Source organism: Embiotoca jacksoni, unplaced genomic scaffold (genome assembly GCF_022577435.1).
Source record: "Embiotoca jacksoni isolate LCO1_2020_lvr unplaced genomic scaffold, fEmbJac1.0.p SCAF_11, whole genome shotgun sequence".
NCBI classification, from domain to species: domain Eukaryota; kingdom Metazoa; phylum Chordata; class Actinopteri; family Embiotocidae; genus Embiotoca; species Embiotoca jacksoni.
In genome coordinates this window covers 7,069,471-7,094,686 of record NW_027185241.1, presented here as the reverse complement: position 1 = coordinate 7,094,686, position 25,216 = coordinate 7,069,471, and the positions used below count along the sequence as shown (strand labels likewise).

General features: G+C 41.7%; 1 protein-coding gene across 3 annotated transcripts; it reads right to left on the bottom strand.

Annotated features, from left to right (window-relative positions):
* Nucleotides 1-1,856: 1,856 nt before the first annotated feature.
* On the bottom strand, nucleotides 1,857-23,538 carry atp8b2 (ATPase phospholipid transporting 8B2). Of its 3 annotated transcripts, XM_069142781.1 has the most exons (29): nucleotides 22,828-23,532; nucleotides 19,815-19,873; nucleotides 19,591-19,704; nucleotides 19,082-19,180; nucleotides 18,925-18,986; nucleotides 18,701-18,773; nucleotides 18,146-18,216; nucleotides 17,964-18,043; nucleotides 17,313-17,471; nucleotides 17,149-17,237; nucleotides 16,729-16,925; nucleotides 15,672-15,792; nucleotides 15,132-15,219; nucleotides 14,748-14,782; nucleotides 14,244-14,403; nucleotides 13,948-14,136; nucleotides 12,011-12,126; nucleotides 11,610-11,774; nucleotides 11,071-11,182; nucleotides 10,176-10,281; nucleotides 8,468-8,741; nucleotides 8,057-8,240; nucleotides 6,570-6,793; nucleotides 6,380-6,463; nucleotides 5,916-6,161; nucleotides 5,661-5,799; nucleotides 5,050-5,180; nucleotides 3,730-4,323; nucleotides 1,857-3,579 (listed from the first exon to the last, which is right to left on the bottom strand). In XM_069142781.1, the coding sequence occupies exons 1-29, from the start codon at nucleotides 22,928-22,930 to the stop codon at nucleotides 3,481-3,483; spliced, it is 4,173 nt and encodes a 1,390-aa protein (XP_068998882.1). In that variant the 5' UTR covers nucleotides 22,931-23,532; the 3' UTR covers nucleotides 1,857-3,480. The 3 variants fall into 3 exon arrangements, with proteins under 3 accessions (XP_068998882.1, XP_068998883.1, XP_068998885.1); XM_069142782.1 differs by lacking the exon at nucleotides 19,591-19,704; XM_069142784.1 differs by lacking the exons at nucleotides 1,857-3,579; nucleotides 3,730-4,323 and having other exon boundaries at nucleotides 5,056-5,180; nucleotides 5,665-5,799; nucleotides 22,828-23,538.
* Nucleotides 23,539-25,216: the final 1,678 nt, after the last annotated feature.

The window sequence follows — 25,216 nt, the reverse complement described above, 5'->3', positions numbered from 1 at the left end:
GGATCTAGTCAACGGAAACGCTCCAGGCCCAGCGCTCGGGAACGAGTCTCCGACGACTCCGGCTCCCCAGCGCGCCGCGCTCAAAGCCGCCGCCACCGCTCCCGCGGTCCAGCCAGGTCCCCCGTCGAAGACGCACCAGCTAAGATCTCCGATCGGACCGTAGTCCGTCTGCTAAAAGCGCTAAAAGAGAAGGGGATACCTCAGCACCGCTCCGACAACAAAGCAAAACTGTTCCAACTCCTCGCAACTTTCCGAAAGTCACGTCAGGTAAGAAACACGGACTTACCTCCATCCAAAACACACCGGCGTAACGTCAACGGAAGTTACGTCACCACGCACCTCCAAGCCCCGCCCTCCCACCCACAAAGTTCCAAGTTGGCAGGGCGTCGCCTCTCATCCCCCTCCACTTCCTCCGGCAAACTCACCTTTGCAAAGCGGCACCGGGATGCCGACTCTCTTTTCCTCTCTTCAATTTCCACAGCATTCCATCCCACCTTCTGGCTTGGATCCATCAGTCGGTACTACTGCTGTTCTTCCACACACCCCTTTTTTCTGCCCTCTACTCTGGCACCGGGTTGCCAGGTCTTCTTTCCTCTCTCATCCATCCACAGCGCCCATCATCACCATTGGGCTGCCAACTTACAACCCTTCTGCCCCCTTTCCTCTGGCGCCTCCAGCGACCTTCCCAGCACAACAAGGGCCGCAGTTTACCCTTCTACCATGGAGATTCCTGGCACCGGGATACCAGTCCCTACTCTTTCTTTCCCTACCCTCCAACCATCTCATGCTCTCTTTTTTGGCTCTGCGCCGCCGCCCCCTTGCCGACTTCCTAGTTATAACTCCTCCTTTATCACCTCCAGCCCACGGTCTCTTGACCACGAAATCAGTCTTCGCTCAGCTTGGCGTCCCTCTCTCTGAAGAGAAAACGGAAGGTCCTTCACACATCTTGGAGTTTCTCGGGATTACTCTCGACACTGTCCGGTTCCAAGCTTCTTTGCCGGAGAAACTCCACCGCATCATTACTCCTCCTACAAAACTGTCTTCTTACTCCCTCTTGCACCAAACGACAACTGCTCTCCCTCTTGGGACATCTGAACTTTGCCTTGAACATCATCACCCAGGGCCGCTCCTTTATTTCGCACTTGCTTTCCCTCGCATCACCCACACCCTCACTTATCGATCCCGTCTCCATGGATACCCCCTCCAGAACAGAGATGCAAATGCGGCTGCACCTCCTCTCCAACTGGAACGGTATAATCTTCTTTGACGATGACCAACTTTCCAACCCAGAAGACATTCAGCTCTATACTGACGCTGCTCCTTCCGCCGGTTTTGGGGGCCACTACGGCAGATGATGGTTTTCAGCTGAATGGCCCATCGAGTTCCGCAACTTCCTCCAAGGCTCCCTCCAATCATCTTCAGCAGTCCACAAAATATATCCGATCATTATCGCCGCTCTCCTCTGGTAGAGTAGCCAAAAAGGTCTATACTCATCCATTCTGATAATATCACCGTAGTCGACATCATTAACAAAGGCAGAACAAACTCTCCCACGATCATGTGCGCAAAGGGCAGGCAGCCTCGCTTTCTTAGGATGGCTTCTTTTGGGGATCTGCAAGGCCCGGGAGCCACAGTGGATCCTCGACTAAGCCTTCGCCAAACTGCGAAACTTTCACCCTAGCTTAATCTCCCCCAATCAATGAAGGTTCGCCCTCAGCCGAGGCGGGGGTCCCAGCTAGTGCAGCCAATCTCATATAGGTACATGTGGGAAAATGGGCTATTAAAACTTTTATTTAGACTCAATAACAATATTTTTTAATTTGTATTGCAAAGAAACAAAGAAGCAAACAAAAAAAGCATTATCCTTTTCAATTTAGACACAACTCAAAATCTCTTCTATTCTTTTTTTTTTTTTCTTAACCTCTGCCCTAAATAGAAAGTGAATATACACCAAGATAAATGAGAAGACTAAAGGGTTTAGAGCTGTTTTTTGTGGTTTAACTTAAAATGTAAAAACTCCAAAGTTGTCTGTTATTTTTTTGCTTCAGCTCATTTCACTTTCCACCAGTTGTTTCTACCTTAAACTTTGGTTGTTACATCAAATAACATTTGCATAGACACAGTATGTTTGTCTCACATTAAAGAGATGATATTTTTATTCAACAGCTCCATATTCCACCAAAAGCTGAACTCTGCTTAAACAATTCATAGAGTCCTTATAACTGTAGTACATTCATTTTAAAAAGGTTTAGCAGATCACATCAACCTCCTGTTGTATTTTCCGCTGCTTTGTTGATGACTGTAGTCCAGGAAGATGTCCAAGATCAGGTTTATATCGTACCTATACTACTTAATGGTTATAAATGGGTCAGGTGTCAGTATTTAGCAAGAACATGTGGAATTAGGATGCAATTTTGATGGAAATTACACCAAAGAAAGGGCCCGACATTTTGGCATTGTTAAGGCAAAATTATCCACAAACTATCCCTTCATTCATGAACAAATACATTTTTTTTTACAGCACTTTACAGGTGTGTATGTATGCAGTACGAATCAGCACAACTGTTCACTCACAAAATGACAATATTTATGATTGATAGTTTGACAGACCACCTTTAAATGTTAATTTGCTGCCTTTTTTTTTTTATATATTTGCACTTTGCCCGGGTCCAATTTAAAGTAAAACAGCAGAAATTTGTCTTCTCATTCTCTTTTTCAGACTTATTTTACATCAGACGTACATTAAAATGATCTGGCCTTTGTTAGACCAAAAAAAGGCCTAACTTCCGAATGAAAGCACGCATGAAAGCTTTCTCTACAGTGTAACTCAACCAGGCCGTTATAAACACATCAATATGATGCAAAAAACAAAAGGAAAGAAAACTTGTGGAGTAGAAGTATCGTATAACAAGTAAGAAAACAGATCAGTGAGCGATAAGGGACACAAATCTGCCAAGTCTTCTGTAAATTAAAATACCGTTCTCACTGAGAACTATAGTGAAAACGGAGGCTTTTTTGACACGGAAAACTTTTAAAGATAATAACTTCTGAACCTCACTGATTTAAACTCGTTATTCTGCACATTCATTCATCTCTTTGTTGAGATGCTATGTGGCCTACTTGTGATTGCAGCTTGTGAAATAACAAAAATAATGAATAGCTAGTTATCTGCTCCTGCTGCTGTCCTTCACTTTTATACTGTATATTTCTGTCATTCATGACCACAGTCATCATACACTGTTGGATCAGCTATCTCACGTAGATCATAATTTATAGCTGGGAAAGTCCGTGTCATTAGAATATGCCACTTCCTCTTCTGATTCTGAAGTAACTTATTTATTTTGAGACAACACAGTGGGAAATGTTTTTATAACAGTCTGTGTGCTCTCTCCAGAAGAGCACACAACACTTCATGTATGTGTGTGCAAACATCTGGTAGACCGTAGCAAATATGGGGTTCATCTATCTGTTGCCCAAGTTTCATTTAGACTGGCTGGTTTCCTTGGCAACAGACGTTGGGCCCGGGCTGTTGGATGCACTGGCACGAGTCGTAATACCCTTCCAACCAAACAGAGCTTCCTATTGGACAAGGGAGGAGAAATTACCTGGTAGCATAGTCTTAAAACAATAAAGACATGCAGAAATAACAGAAGAATGTTGGTGTGTATTATTCTGTGTGTTTTATAGACATTTTGTTATTGCTGTTATAAGAAAATAAACATAGCTGACCTGCACAGTCCCCAGAGAAAATGTCCAGCCTCCTGGTGAATCTCCCCCGTGGATTGTGGGGGTTAGGATGCCAGCACTGGTGGCCTGAGCTGAGCCCTGAGGTGCAGCTGCTTCTGAAGCTGGTGCTAAAACTGGTGGGGTCTGTGTGAAAGAAGCAGAAACGGTCTGCATACTTTGAGCTGATGCCGTTTCCTCCTCAATGGGTGTATCTTGTGAGCCACCCAGCAGAGAAGAAGAGTTTGATAGTGGTGGAACCGACCCAGAGATGCAACTGGGCGCTGGGCTGCACTCCCCTGAGGTGCTAGGGGGAGTGTAAGTGTGAGTATTTTTCTTCCTGCGAAGAGTGTCGATCCAGCTGGAGCTGTGTCTGGAGGCAAAGTTGGCCAGGGCCAGAGACGAGAGCCTCATGTTTTTGCCTGAAGTGATCAGCTCTCCAAAGCCCTCCTGGTGGGCGAAGGCATAACCTGACCTCCTAGAACCACTGCGAGCACCCAGACGGCCCTCTGACACACTGCTTGCACCTTGCCAGGCACCTCCAACATTATGACCTACCGGCTTCCGTCTTTTCTGTCGCACCAACTGAGTGTAACGCACCTGATGAAGGAACAGAAGAGAGAAATAAGGTCATTTAATATAAAAAAAAAAAAAAAAAACTTCACGGCCTCACATTTATGCCATTTCTTTTAAAGAGTGCAACTTTTAGCATATAGGATTTTCAGATGATCAATTTCCCTTAGACTACTCTCTTAGTTGCATTTGAGCCACTTGTGTGCTTTGCATTTTACTGTCTGACCGAAGGTCCCTGCAGTTACTGAATTGTGCACTCCAATCGTTGATCACACTAAGTCTTGGTGACTTTTTTACTTGACGCTCCAGCTCATCAAAACTGAAACCTTTTCGTACTTGCCAACTAAAACTTTACCCCAGTAAAAAAAACGGTAATAGTGACTGTAGCGAAACTACATACAAATCAAAAAAGGAACTTCTTCACACCACATTGACAGAGGCTTCGGTTGAATGACCAGCTAACTCAAGACACAGTGACTGATATAGCCACACAGTGAGCCTGTATTCATCTTCTGAAAGCAACTTGTGTCATTAGGGTAAACGGATTAAGTCAATATTTGATAGTGCATGAGGCCAGTGACGGTAAGCATGAACTCATCACCACACTCGGATGAATGGATTTTACGCGTGCAGTTAATCATTTGCTGCGGCTAGTTTCAAACCCACACACTGGGAGGACACCAAGGCATGTTGCAATGGAAGACGATGGACTCATCGGTGTTATAAATGTTGTGTTTTTGTGTGTTTTCTCACCGTGTCTGAGAGCTGAGGTTTCAGGTCCAGCTTGAGGAAGCGGAATGCCAAAACTGGAACTATGCATATTGCTGTTGCCAGTGCAATAGTTAACCACACGATCGGCTGCAATAATGTGCTCTGAGCACTACCTGCACATATATAGAGACAGAAAAATGAACACATATGTTTTAGATAATGTACAGTATTTCACAACCACTACTTATAGAATGATCTTACTGGAGGAGGGAACTGATTTCAGACCACAGTAAACATCAATTCTTGTTGATAAATTTTTGTTATATACAATTATTAAAAGTTGTAATTGTTTAGAGTAATTAAACTACAATTTTAATTAAAGTTTACTTTTAAAAATGTACTATTATACTCATTTAATTTTTAGATTTGATCATACATATTAATGTAAGGGATCATACAATTTATCAGATCAAGTTATCCATGTGTGCAAATAAATATATATTGGATGATTATATTGTGACCAGATCATTGTTTATTTAAACTCTGAAAGAACAATTTTAATACAGGCCTCAAAAATATATTTTTTTGTTTGGCTGAAGTGTATTTGTATGTGTGTGTGTGTCAGAGAAATAAACAGAAATCAGGGGACCAACCTACAAAGTTGAACTGATTGGGAAAGATCCTGAAGAGGGTCTGACTGTGCAGAGCAAACATGATGGTGAAATAAGAGCCTAGAGAGCCCCACACAAATACATGGTTGATGACGGTCCAGAAGCCTGTATCAAGAGCGATCTACAAAAATCACACAAACAGACACACATGCAGAAAACAGCATGGGTGCACAGATAATACAACAAGGGTTTTAAATATAGAAGCTATAAGGAAAACTAACACCACTCTGGGCTCACCTGTACACTGACCACAATAACCAGGGCTGTTGCTGTGGTGACCGCAAAGGTCTGGTAGTTAGCAAGGGGCACTCCGGTGCTCTGAGTGGCGTCAGACAGCACGGCATAGGGGACAAAAAACAGCACCACTGAAGTGTAGATGCCCTGGGCGATGCAGATGAAGAACTCTCTCTTGTTGAAGAGGAGGTTGAGCTGCCCAGGCTCGTACAGCTTAGGATACTCCAGACTTCTCTGTTCGGGAACATCCTGCAACAACAGAGGAAGTGAGAGGCTGCATTTACTAAAATAAGACTACAGAGAGTCTGCAGGCAAACCAGTAGCTTGGTGTTTTAAACAAAGTGCTAACATCAACATACTAACACAGTTACATTGACCATGGCTAATCAATAAATGTTAAAATGGAGAAGTGGGAAGATCACCACAGACATCAAAACAAAACAAAACAAAATACAAAATGTAAAGACCTGGTCAAATATCCCCATGGCCAGCACAGGGAGGGAGGTGTACACAATGTTGTAGAGTGTAATGAAGTATTGATCATACACTGTCTATAAGAGAAAGGACACAGACACACGAACAGTTAAAATCATGATTGTGATTCCCTAACTCCTGATTCTTGGTTCTATATTTTCCTTGTGATCTTTACTCTCTGACCTGGGCAGAGAAGCCACAGAAGAAGCCAAACCAGAAGTGCACCATGGTGAAGGCAAAGTTCTTGTAGAAGAAATAGCAGAGGAAACGGCACATGCGCAGGTAGGACCAGCGGCCATGGACCAGCAGGAGTCGCTGCAGGAAGCGGAACTGGGAGAACGAATAGTCACTGGCCAGCACGGCCTGGATCCCCTCCTGGCCTGAGATACCAACGCCAATATGAGCGCCTGCAGGAGGGGAGAGATGGACAGCGAGAAATAAAAAGCAAGTCAAAGAAAGCTGGTTGTATTTGGGGAAAACTGGACTTTTATTTTAGGCATTATTGTTTTTAATATGACTTTATATTATCCATATGTTTCACAGGTGAGATGAAAAAAACGTTTAAATCAAGTAGATAAAACTGCATCATGTTCTAACAGGACATCGTTCATTAAATGTTGTAATCAATGTCATGGTGAAAAAATGATTTAACATTTCAAAATGTTACCAACACTCATGAGCGTCCTTGCAAAGAGTTAGATGAGAAGACTGATACCACACAAAGCAAGGGACTTTCTGGAGGAAGATGAACACTAACCATAACATTTTCATACAACCTGCTAACTCGAAGTTGTTCCAATTAACTGTGTGTCAATGAGATAGAAAGAACTAGTAAATTAATAAGACATTAATCTCAAATTTAGCCATACTATGTATGTCCTATTAAAGGGAAGTACAGATAGATGAAATGCCTCAGGGAAAAACAAATGGTAACTGTAAGATCAAAAATCACAGGATGTGAACCAACACCGCCCACCACTGCTGCAGTCACTGTTTCTGCTTTGTATTTGCATCAGTTCATTTCAATAAACATGTACCCATACATGTAGACGTGATGTACAAGCCACATGCAGACAAGCAAAATGATGCAATGCTTACAAAACTCAGAATATTACAAAGAAACAGCACTGAGTTATGGGGTTGTCTCCTTTAGCTTCCCTTCAAGGTGAGAAAAAAGCCATTTTAGTCAACACTCACTGACAGTATAATTTTGTATCACCTTGTTCTAATTCCTAAAGTTTTAAGGTGTGCGTCTTCATCATTTTGAAAGCATTTTCTCAAAGATATACTGAACATATTTGGTATCTAGGAGACTTGAGCATTTGCATTAAATTAAAAAATTAAAGTTCTTTGAATTTGATCAAAGTTTGTCAACAGTACATCAGTTTGTAACACTAGAAACCAGTTCTCAATCTTATGAGGACATCACACCCACTGCAACACACATTTCCACAGAGCCTTCGTCACGAGTAGTAACACCACAGAGATAAACAACTTCTACAACCACACCTCTGCTGAGAATTTCCATTGCTTAAAGGTAGACTCGGCAGCCACAAGGCTAAACCCTACTTCTTTCTTTTCACTCCATCTCAACAATGATCCAGTTACACTTCTTCTTCTTCTCTCCTCTCTGCAATCCTTCATGCATTGATCCCGCCTGCACGACTCACTTTTGATCATGCTAATGTCGTTAGCGCCGTCTCCTATGGCCAGGGTGACGGCCTTCTTGTGTTTCTTGATGAGCTCCACCACCTGAGCTTTTTGCAGTGGGGTGACTCTGCAGCAGATCACCGCTTTGCATGCGCATGCCGTCAACACAAATTCTGTCTCCATGTCCGCTTCAAGCGCATGGGCCTATCAGGTGGCAGGAGAGAAGGAGAGTTGAAAAGTTTATGGGTAAAATGAGAGGAGTCAAAGTTGCAGCTTCAAAAGAAAAGTAGAAGAATGTTTTGTTGATGCAGATAACATATTTATGGAAACTCACTATTTCCTGACAGTTGGCAGTTACATTTTTATGGTCCCTGCTGTTTTTGTATATGTATTTGTATAAAGTATGTGAGTATGAGGGGTGCTATTCATACCAGACTGTGACCGTTGATTACGAGGGCAAAGTCTCCAGAGATGTCCATGAAGTTGGGGGAAGATGAAGGAGGTGGAGTGCATCGCACCTGTTTCCTCCCTCCTCCTCCTCTTTCTTCTTCTCCTTCTCCTTCTCCTCCTGCTGCTGTACTGTCTCCTTCTTGTCCTTCTCTGAACCCGTTGCCCATGAAACATGCCTCTCCCCATCTCTCCATCCCTTCCTCTTTCCCTCCATCTCTTGTTCGTGACAGTTCAATCATTGTTTCCCTTGCCTTCCTGGAGAAGAAGAAAAACAGACTCCACATCAGCAGGGATTGTCTAAGTCACAAAGTCAAACCAAACATGACTATTAAGAGGAGAAAATAGAGAGAGGGATCTTCAAGAAGGAAAAAAAAAACGGAGGTAAAATACCATGGATGTCAGGATTATTAAATCACTGCTAATCTGCCTCTCTGTATCACCTAAATCATTTCTGCGCTCCATATGTTAATTTGTGCATCACATGAAACACATCAAGATGGTGATGCAGAGTTATTCTATCTATTGCATATTTTATTATATTGAGGATATTTAACTGTTGAACGTGAAATTTTTAGCAGTTTTATTGTCTTCTTTATTCATTTGTTACACTGAATGATACGAGGTGCATTCAAAAAGTTCAAACACTGCTGTTGTTGTGTGCGAACGGTGTGCATGAATCAGGGGGAGGGAACAACTTTAGTGAGTAAGTATCCAAGTCACATTGCTTAATCAACACCTACATCTGAGTTATACTCATTTTTGTGAACACTGGCATGTATGAATTTGCAATTTTATCAACGACTTGAGCAGAAAGCGCACAATACATTTTGGGGCAAACTCAGAGAATTGGCAATGAGATGCTAATCTACAGCAATTATGCACTTAACTGGGCGAGATGTTTTGAGTGGTATTCCTGTTTCAAAAGGGGCAGAACGTCACTGTTGCAGAATGAAAAAAGGCACATCAGGTAAGGTGCCCAACCAGATGGGTTTTCTTGGACATTTACGGGGTTGTGCACCATAAGTCCGTCCCCCAGGGTCAGACGGTCAACACAGAGTTCAACTGCGATGTTTGAGGGAAAAAATTCGATGCAAACGATCAGAACTGTGGCACTTGGGTTCTCCAAAATGGCAACATGTCCACTCACAGCACATTGAAAATTTACAAGTTTCTCACCTACAACAACACAATTGTAGCTCACCACCCTTACTAACTGGATTTGGCTCCCAGCAACTTTTTTCTGCTTCATAAAAATTTGACAAAAAATGTTATGTTCACATATCAGTGGTCACAAAACCTTTTATAATTCATGTGCTGATGTTGATCAAGTGACATAACATGGGATACTTTATCACAAAGTTTATTGCTCCCACATTACTGTGCTGCTCTCCGTTTCTATGCAACAAAAAGCAGTCTTAAAATGTTATAATCACACCTTTTACACTAGTTTCACTACAACTCTCAAACAAAAGTGGATTGTAGCAGTCGTGCTAAAATTAGTTGACATATGCTGTGTGTACACTAAATTTGTTCACTTTTAGAATTTTTGTTTTACAGTTTATACACTCAATAAACTGAGTTTATGAATGGACTCTTTTCAGATGAAACAGTATTTCATGGTGCAGAGAAACACAGGCTGAGAGGTAGAAAGATGTACAGCCAGCCATGCATCCAAGTAAACAGACTGACCTGAGTTCCTGCCGTACGCTCTGGACAGTATGTCCACTGATGATGAACACCTCAGTCATTTCATCTGTCAGCATCTTACAGGAGTAACCTATGTTGACAGCCGTCTCTGGGCAAGAGAGAGGGAGAAGATTGATGGAGTGCTGTGTAGCATTTTAATAGAACATAGTGGAGCTACATGATAAAGAGAGCAGGTATAACATTAATAACATTTAAGTCTTTATTCTTAAATGAGAAATCCATTCCTTCTCTGACCAAAGTGACAGCCAGCACAGATTGAAAAAAACAATAATGCTAACATTCAGTTGGCATACTTGCTGAGTCCAGAAAATGCTATAAATAAAAACCCTCTGTTTTAATTAAGACTTTTTAGCTCATTTACTGCTCACCACTTTGGCTGCCTCATTGCTCTTTGTACTGTTCTACACGCTCTTCCAGCATCAAATCACAGTAGTTGCATTGTTGCAGCTGGCACGTGGACCCTCCACATGTCTTTTTAGTTTTGGAACACTGAAGTCCTTTGGTGAGGATTCCTGGGTTATATGACAGCCCCCAGTTGTAACCAGCCGGTGGTCATACAACTGCATTGTTGTCTCGGAAGTTAATTTAATTTGATTTAATTTAATTTAATTGTATTCGAGGATCCCATGGGATATGAGAAACTTGTAAATCACATGTTCACATACATGCTGCATGAATTTTGTATAATTACAATTTCCTTGTTCTGTAGCTAGTCCAGTACAAGGGAGTGGTGTGCATGGGGTATATTGGGGTATGCATTAGCAACGTGGTGCAGCAGTACATGAGCGGCTGAGGCTGTTGTATTTGTTTGCAAATTTTAATGAAAACCTTGCACACTGAGTTGTGAAAGCTGGTGTAAAAAGTGTGTGCATCTCACCCTGCTTATCCCCAGTGAGAACCCAGATCTTAATGTTGGCCAGAGACAGGACAGCGATGGTCTCTGGGACGCCTTCCTGCAGCTTGTCCTCTATAGCTGTGGCACCCAGGAGCTGGACACACAGGATGACAGACAGAAACACTCACACACAAATTCCAGTTATCATTCAGGCCACAAACTTAAGAAGGGCTTAAAAACAGCTTTTATACTATGACTTGAAACATTTTAAATAATGCAGTGGAGAACAAGTTACCGTCAATCCCCAGCAATTAAAAAGCATCTATGAAGACTTGACAAAACTGGTCAGCTACAGTGAAAAAAAAAGGAATTTACCCTGACCAATTCAAGTCTGGATGACACCTCCAAGTTCCCCTTTTCACTGCACTATTTTTACTTAGTTCGGGAAAGTCAGTGCATATTTTGTGTGAGAAACAAACGGATCACACAAAGAAAATAACAGTCAGACTGGCACTGAAAACTGAAACTGAAAAGTACAGGAAAAAGTCATACAGATACAAGCTTCAAACTACGTCACTGACCATCATATCCTGTTCTATCTCCTCATAAGCCGCTGCCAGCCTGTCCTCCCTGTAGTCACTGGCCTTGTCAGCGTAGCGGTGGTTCTCTGACCAGGCCTCCCACTCACCCTCTGACAGGTCCCTGTAGGCCAAAGCCAGGGTCCGCAACCCATCTGATGCATACTCCTGGAGCCCCAAACATACACACAAACATGTGCATACACAAACATATATGGTATATACATTCTAACATGAGGATACACGTGATAGGAAATGAAGCAGTCTTATGGGCTCACACTGATGTCTGTGTCTGACTTAGCTCATGGTGATATCCATCATCTGATCATGTTTTACAGTGTAGAGACACTAGATGGCAGTGCAGCTCTGTCCGTCTAAGAAAGAAGGCTTGCGTGTTTACTTACATTGAGGTGGTCAGAGGTGATGCTCATCAGTTCCTGGTTACATGGGTGGAGCCTCTCCAACAACACAGTGTCAGCTCCTTTACAGTACAGACGGATCCTGCCCTCCGGGTTTCGCACTGAAAGTGAATGATAGAGAGTAAAGAAGACAAAATATACCAAGGGATCCATAAAACTCTTCCATCCCCTTTAAATACTCACACTCCACTTCCAAAGCTGCTTCACCAAATGTCATTCCTACATGCAATGTGTCACACAGGCATCTTTATGAATATCTTTTGGTGATGTTATACGAGTGTGTAGACAGAGCCTGGTGGTGTGAATGCTCTGTTGCCACATTAAAGTTGTAGCTCAGGCAAGAGTGACCCTTGTTTAAATTTGTCAGCATATTGCAGGTAGAGAAATCACAGAAAAAGAAAATCTCACGGAGGGATAAAATGTCAGGCTGACTAACAGCTCATCTACAGTCATCTTGTATGTGCCGTGAATTAAGCACATATTTGGGATTTACGTATAATAAAAGCGAAATCAAAACAGCTCGTCCTCTGTTCATGTCATTCAAAGTATAAAAGAAGATACAAAATTCAAAACAACTTCTGCTTCCTCTCTTCTGTAGGATGAGTTGGAGTGCACACCATCAAAGCTCATAATTTCGGAATTTTACAAGCTTTAACCTCTTTCTTCTTCTTTTATAAGAAACAGTTTGAACAGATTTTCCCCTGAATCTTACAGTATGTCACTGTGAAACCAATATTACATTCCCTGCCACAACAAACTTTGAAGAGAAATTGTCACTAAATTTGTTAGGTAATATAAATAAAAGTTAAAATACAAAGAATATGCACACATTACGCATCGGATTCCCTTATCAATAAGTACAAATGGGTGATAGTGCAAATAGGATTTCATCAACTCTTTGTATATTTAAAGCCTCCAACAACAATCTTCAGGCTATTTTCTTTTTTCACTAAAATAGCAGCAGAAAATTAAAAGTGCAAGCAGTGATATGCGGGCCCTCGCATGGTCCATGTTGGGGAGCCGCCGGGTCAGGTTGGGGCGGGACTATTATCAAAGATATAATGTTTGAGGAAGATTGGAATATGTACATAAAAGTTACAGTCACTTGTAGTTTCATGACGAGACGCTCAAAATGGCCACCACACCACGGGCACACAGATCGACAAAAACAAATTCATGATGCCAAGAGACTTTTTTTGTACATCTCGGTATGATACACATGTCCAACGAATTTGGTGCATGTAAGTGAAACTAGGTGTCGGGGCTGCAGTTTAGGGGGCGGTAGCGAGCCGTAGCGAGCCGTTTGGCCACAATCTAAACACATATCAGATGTATCGTCTCACCACACCGGATGTATGTGCCACTTTTCATGAGGTTTCAAGCGTCCTTTGACCTTAAACATCAACTTCCTGTGTCACAGCAAGACATCAAACTTTGCCGCATCGCCTTTTCATCCCAAACATGTTAAGAGTGAACTGACTCAATTTCAAGTTGGTCCGACAAAATCTCTAGGAGGAGTTCAACAAAGTACAACATGTGCGAATCGGCAAAAATGGCGACTAAATTCAAAATGGTGGACTTCCTGTTGGGTTGACGTAATGGTGCAATGTAACTTATATGGATGTCTAGGTGTGATACACATCCATCGAATTTCATGCATGTAGGTAAATGTAGCCGCCGGGGCATCTGTTTAGGGGGCGGTAGCGTGCCATTTGGCCACGCCCACTCGCGATTCCACTAGAATACGAAAATTTTGCCGGAAGAGACGTGTGTACCAACTTTAATGAGTTTTTGAGTATGACAAAGCCTCCAAAAAGGCAATTCATTTGTAAGAACAAGGACCGAAAAAAAAAAGATTCCTTGAAGAACAATAGGCCTTTCACACCATCGGTGCTCGGGCCCTAATGATGATGTTTGCACACCTATAACAGACATCCTCTTGCGTATGTTGTTGAAGTCCAGTATGGCGAGCAGTGAGTAGGTGACAGTTCGTCCAATCTCAGTGGTGGTGATTGTCCCAGGTGTTCGGGAACGAAATACAAAGCCGAAGTTTCGAGCAGCTGTCACGAGAGCACCCTCATCTGGAGATTGAGCTTTATAAACCAGCTCTCCTGGGTACAGACAGATAAAACAACAGTAAATAATGGACAGACAGCACATTGGTGTCACTATTTGGAGGTGTTTAACCATCTTAATTCCCCCCAGTTCTTTGGCTCACCTTCGCTCTTCTCCTCACTCATAACGGTGTGACAGAGGGAGAGCAGGCGAAAAAACTCCTGAGTTTGTGAGTCTCCCACTTTCACTGATTCCAGCAGCTTGTCGTCATAGAAACAGAAGTCAGGGTCCGCCAGCGGGTTGAAGGGACTAAAGTCCATCCTCTGTAGATAAATGAGAGCACATGGGACGATGATGATAAACCTTAAACTAGGAGTAAATACATGTATGAATGAATGTGTGATGTGTGTTGTATATTAACCCTTTAAACCTTAAAGGCCCCCAATTTAACTATTATTAAAATATGGATATATATACTGATATTTACACATCTGAACAAATCTCACAAGTGTTCCCTTTATTATTACAAATATATATATATATTTATACTTTCTTATTTGTGTTGCAGAGATATACATTTTTTTTATTATGGGTATGCAATTTTCAAGCAGAGGCCTAAAAAATAGGAGTATTTTTAAAAGGTTAAATATAGAAAATGGCCACCTACCTTTGGCTGAGTTCCCAACTGGTCTGTTACTTCGCCTGACAGGAACACAAACACCAGATGTGTAAGACTTAATGTGCATTTTTTGTATATTAGAGTGACATGTTTGTGTGCACTTCTCACCTCTGGCAAAATACATCACATAACAATAACACTGTTGACTGTGTTTCTTGGTTGTTTGTATATAATATATATAAATATATACTGTACTGTATATACTGTGCATTTTATATTTTATATTTATATTTTTTATTTTTTACTGCTATTTTATTGCTTTTCTATTGTTCTATTATTATCTTATTGCTTCTGTATGCTGCTGTAGCGAAAAAATTTCCCCTCGGGGATTAATAAAGTAACTACCTAACCTAACCTAACCTAACCACTTACCATAGGTCTGTCCATTGATGGAGCACTTGTTGAAGATCATGATGTTCTGAGTCAGAGTCCCAGTCTTGTCACTGAAGATGTATTCAACCTAAAGGAAACAATTCAAATATTAACACTACTGTTAGTATAAAGTCACAGAAAAAATATATTTGTCAAAAAGCAAATCAAAGATTTTAAAAACATTCATCTCTAAAATAAAAGTAAGTAAACTGGGTTAATGGGTTACTTCTTATACTGCCCACTATTTACAGCCTGACAGAATAATCTATTGTTTGTTCAGCCTCCTTTAAAAAAGCCTTTTAGCCTACAGGTGTATTTCCTGTGTGTGGTAACAAACACGTGGCTCCATCATTCAGTTACTGCAGAGTAAAATTATTGGAAGATGCATTTCAACGGAATTTAAGGTCGATTAAAAGAAGCATCAGAAAAACAGCAGAAAGTATTATGGATGAATGGGAAGAGTAGAGTCAGTAAACATGCATTAAATATCCCAGACACACACACACACACAGCATTCATTGCCTTAGCATGGATGCCCACCTGTCCCAGCTCCTCGTTCAGAGTGGTGGTCCTGGCTTCAGCTGCTGTGTTACACTGTGAGCAGAACATCTGCTGGTCCCAGTTTATGAAGTAGCTGTGGCCCAGCCTGATCACCTCCACACTGATGCACACAGAGGTGAGAGAAGGAGCAGTTTACAGTAACAGTAGAATAGAAGTGTGCGTCTATCACCAAGGGAGTGGTGCTACAATAACTCCCCCACATGAAAACACAAAAAGACAATAACATTCTCATTGGGTGGTATTTTTAGGTAACTCTGTGTAAGTCAGTGGCCTTTAGTCAGACATCCATGCAGCAGTCTAGAAGTATTGAAGGTAAAAATATAAAGGCTACCAGCTCTGGGGAGCAGAAAATAAATCAGTGGATTAGAAATGATTAAAATTAGGGAAACTGTAGGTTTTACAAATGTCCTAATGTACAAAAATGTTTATACCCCATTTAAACCAGGCGATAGTCTGCACATCCAACTGTGTCGAGACATGAGGTTGTCCAATATGCCCTTTTGCTTTATTTCTTCACTTGAACTTGGACTTGTATTTATTCTATGGACTCCATGCATTGTTTGTAGCCTTTTCATAAACTTTGCATTATAAAAAGGGCAGGTATGATAAGCTGTGGTTTCATCCAACAATATTTCAGTCATTGCAGTAATATGTTTTGACATTCAAACCTGGTTTCTGTCTGTGGGGTTTTATTTATACGCATTATTCATATTTAAAACTCCACAGATGCCTGCTCCTTTTTATTTAACTGAACTCAAAGAAATAAGTATCAAAACTAGATATACAGGTGTTGCACATGGATTAAAATGTACCTATAGATACGTATACGATACATATACATGTTTATACGTTTATGATGGGGTCACAAAAAAACTCTGTTTTTACTGCATCTTTGGTCCGTTTACATTTGTATCTTTATATAGTCAGTCTATCCAGTTCACCACATCCAGGTGGGGTTACAATAATGTCTGTTCCTTTGTTTTGTTTTATATCTGTCCTGGATCATTACATACAAACACATCATACTTCTCCCTACCTGACATAGAGAGAGATAGGCACCACGGTGTTAAGAATGATGACATAGGACCAAAAGGAGAGAAAAGCTGAGAACAGGAAGTTGTCCACAGGAGGGTCCCAGGGAAGGTAGCTCTGAAACAAAGACCCCACCTCTCTCTCCCACACTGCATTACCCACAGCCAGGATTACACCCATGCACACCAGGAAGCCAAAGATCTGACAGAGATGCACAGATGGAGACACATTAAGGGCAGAGTAAGCAGGAGAGGAGTGTCTTAATGTATAAACAAACATCTTACATTCAGATCTGTGGTCAGTTCAGCCCAAATTAGAACAGAGCGCATTACTTGAGCAGATATATGAAACTAAATTCAAGCCACTGAGATCATGTCCTGAAATAGTTATGAGCCATGAAAGTGAGACGTTTGGGGTGTCCTACCCAGAGGACCAGAGTGTTCATCAGACGATCGATGCTCGTACGCTTAAACTTGGTGCGACCGCTGTTCTGCATTAGCTTGGTGTCTGGGCCTGAGACAGAAGCAGGATAAGGTTGACATGTTACACACATCGCATCCATGAATTTACACGCACATATACACACACCTGCAAAGATGACCAGGCCGTAGCAGGCCTCGGTGTTGCGGAGGACACATCCACGGAGCAACATGTTCTGGTTGGTCAGGGCGTACTTCTTCTCTCTCCAGTACAGAGTGCCGCAAAAGCGATCCAGCTTGTTGTTGGGGGGCTCACACACCACCTCACCTTCACAGAAAGAAGAGCATTGACAAACAAAACACACACAAATGTACATTAGATGCAATATCATTGTTGTCCACCAAATCCAATTACTGTAATACATATATTTCCCTAGCAGTATCCTCTAGAGTTGAATTAATCATCCCTGTGAAATCAGGCTGTTGTCAAACACCTAAACACACACAGAGGCAGGAACACACATCTTTAGTAAGTTGATATGAGGCAACGTGTGGGTTGATTTGCTGCAGTAATGCATTTTTCTGGGCAGGTGAGGAGCGTGTGGGCGTGATTTGCTGACACAAAGCTCTTTCATTGTGCATGCTGGTGGGTGGGTGATGATAAGCTATCATTCAGTGGTGGCAAAGGACGACAGAAAGCGTGTTTTTGTGCATGTTTAGTGTCTTAATTCTGCACTCGGGCGCACACTGAAAACCATTTACCTTTACATCATCAAAGACGATGAACCGAACGAGAAACCAAGATGAAATAAGTTCTCACCGTTGAAAGAAGCCAAGTTGTTTGGGCCTCCAAGTTCAGATGTCACTGAGACTGACTGACGCACCTTCATATTGCTCTCTCTGCAAGATAATACAACACAGCATTTTAGACATAGTGTCCTGTTGCTTCTGCAGATTGTGAGGCTCTGTGAGTAGATGTTGAGGGGTAGTGCATTTTCTGACCCGTCTAGCTCAGCTGTCTCAATGTAACAGAGCCCATGAGGTTCACTGCTGGACAACAGGAGCAGGTCAGCCTGGAAACAAATAGCTGAGGTTAGAATCACTGCATGACACAGACTTCACAGAATTAGAAAAGCACTGATGACTGGAGTGATGATAATGTGCATCCATTATCGCAGTAATTGCATCTGGAAAAAAGAAAGCAGCTCTACCGTATTCTCTAATGAGCCACATACTTTTAACTGTATTTTAATATATTAATAATATATTAAAATCCATGTAGCTTTTGGTCTGCTGTTTAGTATTAAAAGCTATCATGATCAAAGAGAGATCTAAAATGATTTGCAAGTTGCCGACTTAACCTCAAACACGACCCTGCTGTACATTACATTACATTACATTTCATTTAGCTGACGCTTTTATCCAAAGCGACTTACAATAAGTAGTTTGGTAGACAAATGAATCTTAATTAAAATGGGCCCTGCAGGACTGCTAATCACTGTGTGTGTGAATGTGTATGTGTGTTAATTAACATCACTGTGTTGGTTGCACACTTACTGCCACAAACTGGTTGTTTTCCAGTTTAATGATATCACCCACCCGAACGTTCATCCACTTCTCCTTCTGGAGCCTGCAACAGCAAATCAGAGAGAAATAGTAAAGACAGATGACGTAACAGGAGCAAGGAAAATTAAGAAAACTAGCAAAATAGCTTATTTATTTTAATCGGAAGAACTTAAAGAAGCAACAGCACAGGTAAGTTCTCTACTGTAATGACTCACGAGCCACGGATGAGGACCTGAGACTGACGATTGTTCACTTGGTTGTCGCTCTTGTGACGAAACTGCAGGCAACAAAGATTACTATGAACTTTTATTCCACAGACACCGTCAGGTGTCTTTGTGTTCTTGAGTGTGGTTTGTGAAAAAATATACTCACATAGTCGTCTGTGGCATCCTTCACTGCAGTGATGCTCAGCACCAGAGCTAAAGGCACAATGGTAGTGAACCAGGAGAGGGAGGAGATCTGAGGTATCAACTAAGCACAGACAGAGAGGAGGTTAAACTGCAGATTACTTTGAACAAGGACACAAAGGCAGTGTCTCATACAGAGATAGCTACTACTGGTGCGTTTTCCCTGAGTCTGTGAAGTAAGGTTTTCTAATTCCATCTTTTATTACCAGCCTCTTTTCAGAAACTCGCACAGAGTTGATTTGAGAGCAATTATATGGATTCTGAATGCGTTTTCAAATCTTCATCTCCTTTTTATTTGCATGTTTTAATTTATTATTTGCTTCTTGTTACCATTCTAACAATTCCTGATGAGTTTAGGATCTTTAGAGATTTAAACTGACATCATTTGTCTTTTACGATAAAAGCACACACACAGAAACAGATCTCTCCCTCGAAATCCGACATTGCTCTTTTTTGTCCCTCTCTCCTCCTCACCTGCAGAATGAGCAGGAAAAGGAAGTAGGTGTTCGCTACTTCCTGGAACTGCTCAAACAGGTTGACGGGCAGAAAGGTGATAATGTTGTACTTGGATGTCACGATGCAGTTACTCTGGATGATGATGGAAGAAAATACAGAATTACATGCTGATCTAACTATGTTTTAGTTGAATTGTTTCATATTTTGGAACAAGTAAAGGAGAAAACAGCAAAATCTCTCACCGCATACTGAAACCTTTCGTTGTATTCTCTGTCATTGGCCCTGACCCTTCTCTCCTCCTCTGCAGATGCAAGACACAATATGAGTAATTGAGGATGATATGGCATCAAAACAACAAAAGACAGCAGGCACTTAAATAGCTGCATCCATGTGTTAGTATTATTAATATTCTTCAGAGATACGGAGAAAGAAAGAGAGTGAGCATGACAGACACAGGAAGGACAATCCACTATGTTTGTTCATTTATTTATATATCAGTGAAGCTGGAGTGTGCCGGGCATTGTTGGAGTATTATTGATGGAAACAGAGGGTCAGACACAATGATTCTGTCTGACAGACACACACGCACTGGAAGTAATAAGAACAAATCAGCTCTGTTCTTAAATTAGCGGTGGCCTCTGTCTGTTTAAAGCAAGATGTGCAATCTGGGCAAGATACACAACACAAAGCTAAGCATGAGTGTGTGTGTGCATCTGTGTGAGTGAACAGGAGGGCTGTAACTCACTACAGGTAGTCACAAATGAGCACAGATTAGACTGCAGTCTTAGTTTTTAGAGAATAAAGTAAACCATCCTCTGGTGCTTGTGCACCTTTCCCCTCTGGACCCTGCACTTTATCCTCCTGCTGTTTTTAGGTTTCTGTTTATGCTGATGCAAAGTAGATTGGGAGTTCCCCTCCTCCTCCTCCGCCAGGCTCGTCTCCTCTAATATTGATGAGACAGCTTTTTAAATGAAATGACTGGCCTGTTCTGCACAAGGCTGAACACAGTTCACATGCGTGCACGCACAGTCAGATGTAAATTTCAAGCCCAGAGGCCTTATGCACAGAGATACAGTAGCTGTGAAACAACAAAGCCCTAAACGTGCTTTTGACTAAGAAACGAGGCGCCACAGGAAGGGACATCACACAACAGAAACCATCACCCTGTAATCACACGTACATAAACAACGACACCGTGGTTTCCTGTGTTTCTGCAGCACTGTGAAGCCCTCTCAACATGTACAGCTCATAACCTACATCTTTGTCCCTGCTGTATTCAGCTTCACTAAACACAGGCCACTTAAAGAGATCCCATTAGAGCTCCACTTTGTTGTCAGGTTGTCAGACAGATTTGCTGCGGCAGACGAGCTCCGGCCGGCTGTCGACCAGCTGGACTGTTGTCAAAGTGGATTTAGTCAATTTAGAAAAAATATATTATTTCCCTTTCTATCAGGAGAGTTACAAGTGTAACCTTCAGCATTTACCATATTGAAAAAAAAAATATGTATGGGTGCATGTCACTATTGTGCAGGCTCTGGCTGGATAGAAGGATTCTTTACAATAAACTTATTTTTTGAATAACAATATCATATTTGTCCACCAAAATCTATTCTGTTAAAACTCTTCAAATCCTCTCCCTCCTCTTTCTTGGCATTTCTCCACTTGTCTTGAAGGTCATCATGTTGTTTTCTGGGGCACGTGTCCACCAGAGTGATTTGGCCGACATGCAGTGCCAAGGCTGCATTAACCCTCTGTGAAGAGGATAAGATCCTTGTGCCAGGTAAGCACCACAGCTATCCAGCATCTGATGTCAGGACCAGGCCGCGTCTGTCTGTCCTGAGCGAGCTGACCAACTCAGCTTGAATACATGAGTATCTTTAGCAGACTGCTCAGTCAGTGTTTAATGTATCTGACAACTTCAAGGGCATTAGAAGCCCTGACGCAGACTACATGCAATACAGCAAATAAATCTACTAAGCTCCACTACTGAGAAACTTTCAGTCGCAGGTGTACTCTGAGCATAAGGTTTCCATAAACAATCGAGACATAATAGGAGTAAATAAATATCGATTGAAGCAAAACTTAAAGAATTCTAATAAAAAAAAAGTACTAATTTTGTTTTGTCACCCATCCTGTCTCTTTAACACTCTTCCCCTCATGGCTGGACATGCGAGAGTACAAGTCACAGCTCTGAATCTCCTTATACCTCCACAAGCGACAATCTCTCTCTTCTACCAGAGTTAATGCAGATTGAAGTCATAACAATAATGACCACAGTGCATTCAGTCAAGAGTGTTGGGAAATGCTAATGTCCTTGCATGACGAAAACTAAGTCAGGATCAGATCAGTCACCAAAGTGATCATCACTCACTGTGGCTAATCTAATTAGATGAAAAGGGGATAGCAGGTTCGTCTGCAGCCATGAGCGTGCGTCTACATAAGTGTGTGCACGCGTACAGTGATCTAATTTGTTGGTGAACGATGCCGAATGACAGTGACAGACTGATGGACTGGAGGTCGAATGAAGGTGCACATGCAGTGTGATTTGTGATAGTTAATCTCAGGAATAAGGATACAGACAAAGCTGTAAAGCTGAGGCTGGCGCCTGGAAGATTGATCAGTGTCTCAGGCAGCAGAGACAAAGGACATCAGACACTTATTTACACAAAATTCAGAATAAATACTGTTTTGTTTACACATTGCACAGACACACAGTCAGCACCAAAAATCAGGAAAACAGTTCAAATTGAGCCATTACTTTAGACAGGTTAACTCCTATTGATTGGGACATACAGTGGGTGAAAACAACAACAATCTGAGCCAAAGCGCTAACCGAGAGTTAAAAGGTGCAGATCTGCAGTAACTATAAGAGTATGAGGAATGACGGTCATTTCACTGTTATTAAATCTGATGTTGGATGTTGATGTCTAATAATGTGCAAGCTCAGTGATTACAGGACCAGCTGACTGCTGAACTACACAAAAATGCCAGTTAGGCCAGTTATGCAGACATGTAACATGATGAGTGCACACACACATACACAACCATACAAACAGGCTATAAAATGAGGTGAATGAGATGAATACACAGGAATGAAAATTGGACTCAGTTGGGATGAAGGTGAGAGATGATATTTATTTGTAAAAAAAAAACAAAAAACAGACAGTTTGATGCAATCAACAACCTCCTGGTGATGATGCCAGCTCAGTAACAAATGATCCGTCTGACGCATTCTGATTTGCCACAAATTCGTACCTGTCCGCCTCTCTTTCGGCTTTCCACCATCAAGCCTTTTCTTTCTTTGCAGGGGAAGAACGACCGTAAACCATTTCTCCGGGATGTCTTTCGGGACTGTCATCTTAAATCTATTTTCTTGGTGGATGTGCGCTGTTTAAATGACAGCTCGGTGACCGCCACATCTGAACGTCATATTTCCGCAAGGACGCGGGCACGAAGCTCCGGCACCAACTTCAGTCAAGTTGGATTACTGGGACCGTCCCATCCCCGTCTGTGTTGCTTCCTCGCTCCCCTCCCAAAAAACACACACGTGCACGATTCTCCTTCCGCAGAAATTCTAAAGTCATTATTTATTTAATCTTATTTTATTTTTGAGAATTTCAGTCAGCAACTTTACGTTGCATCTGTCAGATTTTAATTTGTTATAAACATGAAACAGCTTGTAGGTCACAGCCGAAATGTTGCAAATGTTTCGTATCGAGGTTGCACAAAAAAAAAAAAGCGCTATTTTACTAACTGCAGCCTCATCACTCAACTGACGCTGCATCCTCGGTTTAAGTGGTATCCACGACATGAACACTGTCCGCTGTAGGCATTACGTAACCTTATTTTGATGGGCGTTACCATGGAAACCACCTCTGCAGGGATCCCACAGCTGAGTGAGTCGCTGAATTGCGGAAAATGGATGCCATTTTGGATCCAAAATCATTCAGTGGACTGCAGCCAGACTCTGGAGTGCAGAGCCAAAATGACTCGTGCCGTCGTCCGACTTCCCGCGTGTTTGATGAGAGAAGGTGCACCGCAGTGGGCAGGGCCAGACAGGTGTCATAGGCACGTGCTGCGCGGCAAGCCTCGTGCCTGTACGTAAAACACTGCACATGCTTACACGCATTTCAATGATGCACTGTGCACATATCTGAAACGCATTCTTAAGACACACACCACGTAAATCAAAACTAACACATGATACTGCAGGGGATGAACTTGCCATTGAAAGTAGCAGAGTAAAAGTATTTACTATTATAAGTTGCTGTTTCTCCAAAAAGAAAAAAAACGAATGATTTACTTGATGTATTAATGTAAGAGTCAGAGCAATAACTGTATATGAGACATGTATTATTAAGCAGTGCTTGAACTTGAAAACAATTATTATAATTCACATGTTTGTGTGAGTGCTGGTATCAGCAAATCATTTAGTTATTCATTTAAAATTTCTACTGTGAATTAAAGATTGGAGATATTGCTAATGTCCGTAGCTTAAATGTATTTATTCAAGGGAACAATCATTTAAGTTATTAGAGTAAAATAACTCTAGGCCAAAACCAAGCACAACCTGCTGTGGTGTCACCCATTGGATTGTAAACTGCAGTTTGGAAGTGGATTGTGTATAAAACTGTACATAAAAAAGGACGCAACCTGCCGGTCTGAAAAGTGACGGAAATGTGGAAATTCCTCAAAGTCCAATACCACTGAGGTCAACTAGTGGCTGGCTCAAAAAAAAAAACTCTAGCTCCATAGACTCCCTTTAAAAAGTACGCACTTCTTTTATAGGGTAACTTCTGGCTCCAAAAAAATAATTTGACTTTTTCATCATAAGTTTACGCCCCATTAACACTCCGGTCCCTAGTTTACATTATGAATGAAACATGAGTGTGACACATTTGAAAGATATTGTGGAAAGTGCTCTCTTACTTGTAAAATTTAGGTGGCTACAGCAGTATCAGAAGAGAAAGCTATTCTTTTCAGTGTTCACCAGTGATGACACTGTTTGACCGGACATGTGCCTCTTAGCATATTTAATAATTATAGTGCAGTAGATCATAAAAGTCTAAAGGTTGCTGCACACATATTGTTATTGTATGTGGGATAAACACACGCAAATTTAGACTTTTGCTCAGCATGCTCATAATGCATCCCTGAACAATTTAAGACTTGGTTTGGACAATCAGATTCAAATCTATCCTCCATATTTCTTGTGTGCATTTAAACTGTACATGTATGTTCATTTGGTTAAGTACACTTCAACTATAGTCCAATCTCTAATTCTCTCATTAACACAAGGTCAAAAGTGAGACTCTGGAGAGATACCCATCTTTTCCCTTTTATCACCATTTAGCCACCAGGACCACAAACACTATAAGGAAACTAGTTTAAATTAACAGTTGATAAATGTGTTTCATGTCAGGTGCCTACCTGTAGGAGGCTTCTTTCTGAACATCTCCACTCTGCTGGCGTCCCTCTGCTATATCCCATGGGACTGTCTGCCAAGGAAAAGAAGAGCTTAAGTCGTTTCAGAGCAGGAAAAGGAAAATGTGAAATGAGAACGATAAAAGCATATGTATAAAGACCTGAAAGAGAAACAGCTCTCTTTGTTTTAGACCACACAATGATCATGCAGAGTTTGAGA

Excerpts from the sequence above, each read along its gene's own strand:
- atp8b2 (XM_069142781.1), bottom strand. The coding sequence starts at position 22,930 with ATGACAGTCCCGAAAGACATCCCGGAGAAATGGTTTACGGTCGTTCTT. Across the intron at positions 11,183-11,609 it reads AGATAGAACAGGATATGATG|CTCCTGGGTGCCACAGCTAT; the intron begins GTCAGTGACGTA and ends CTGTGTGTCCAG. Across the intron at positions 6,162-6,379 it reads CCATGGGGATATTTGACCAG|GATGTTCCCGAACAGAGAAG; the intron begins GTCTTTACATTT and ends CTGTTGTTGCAG.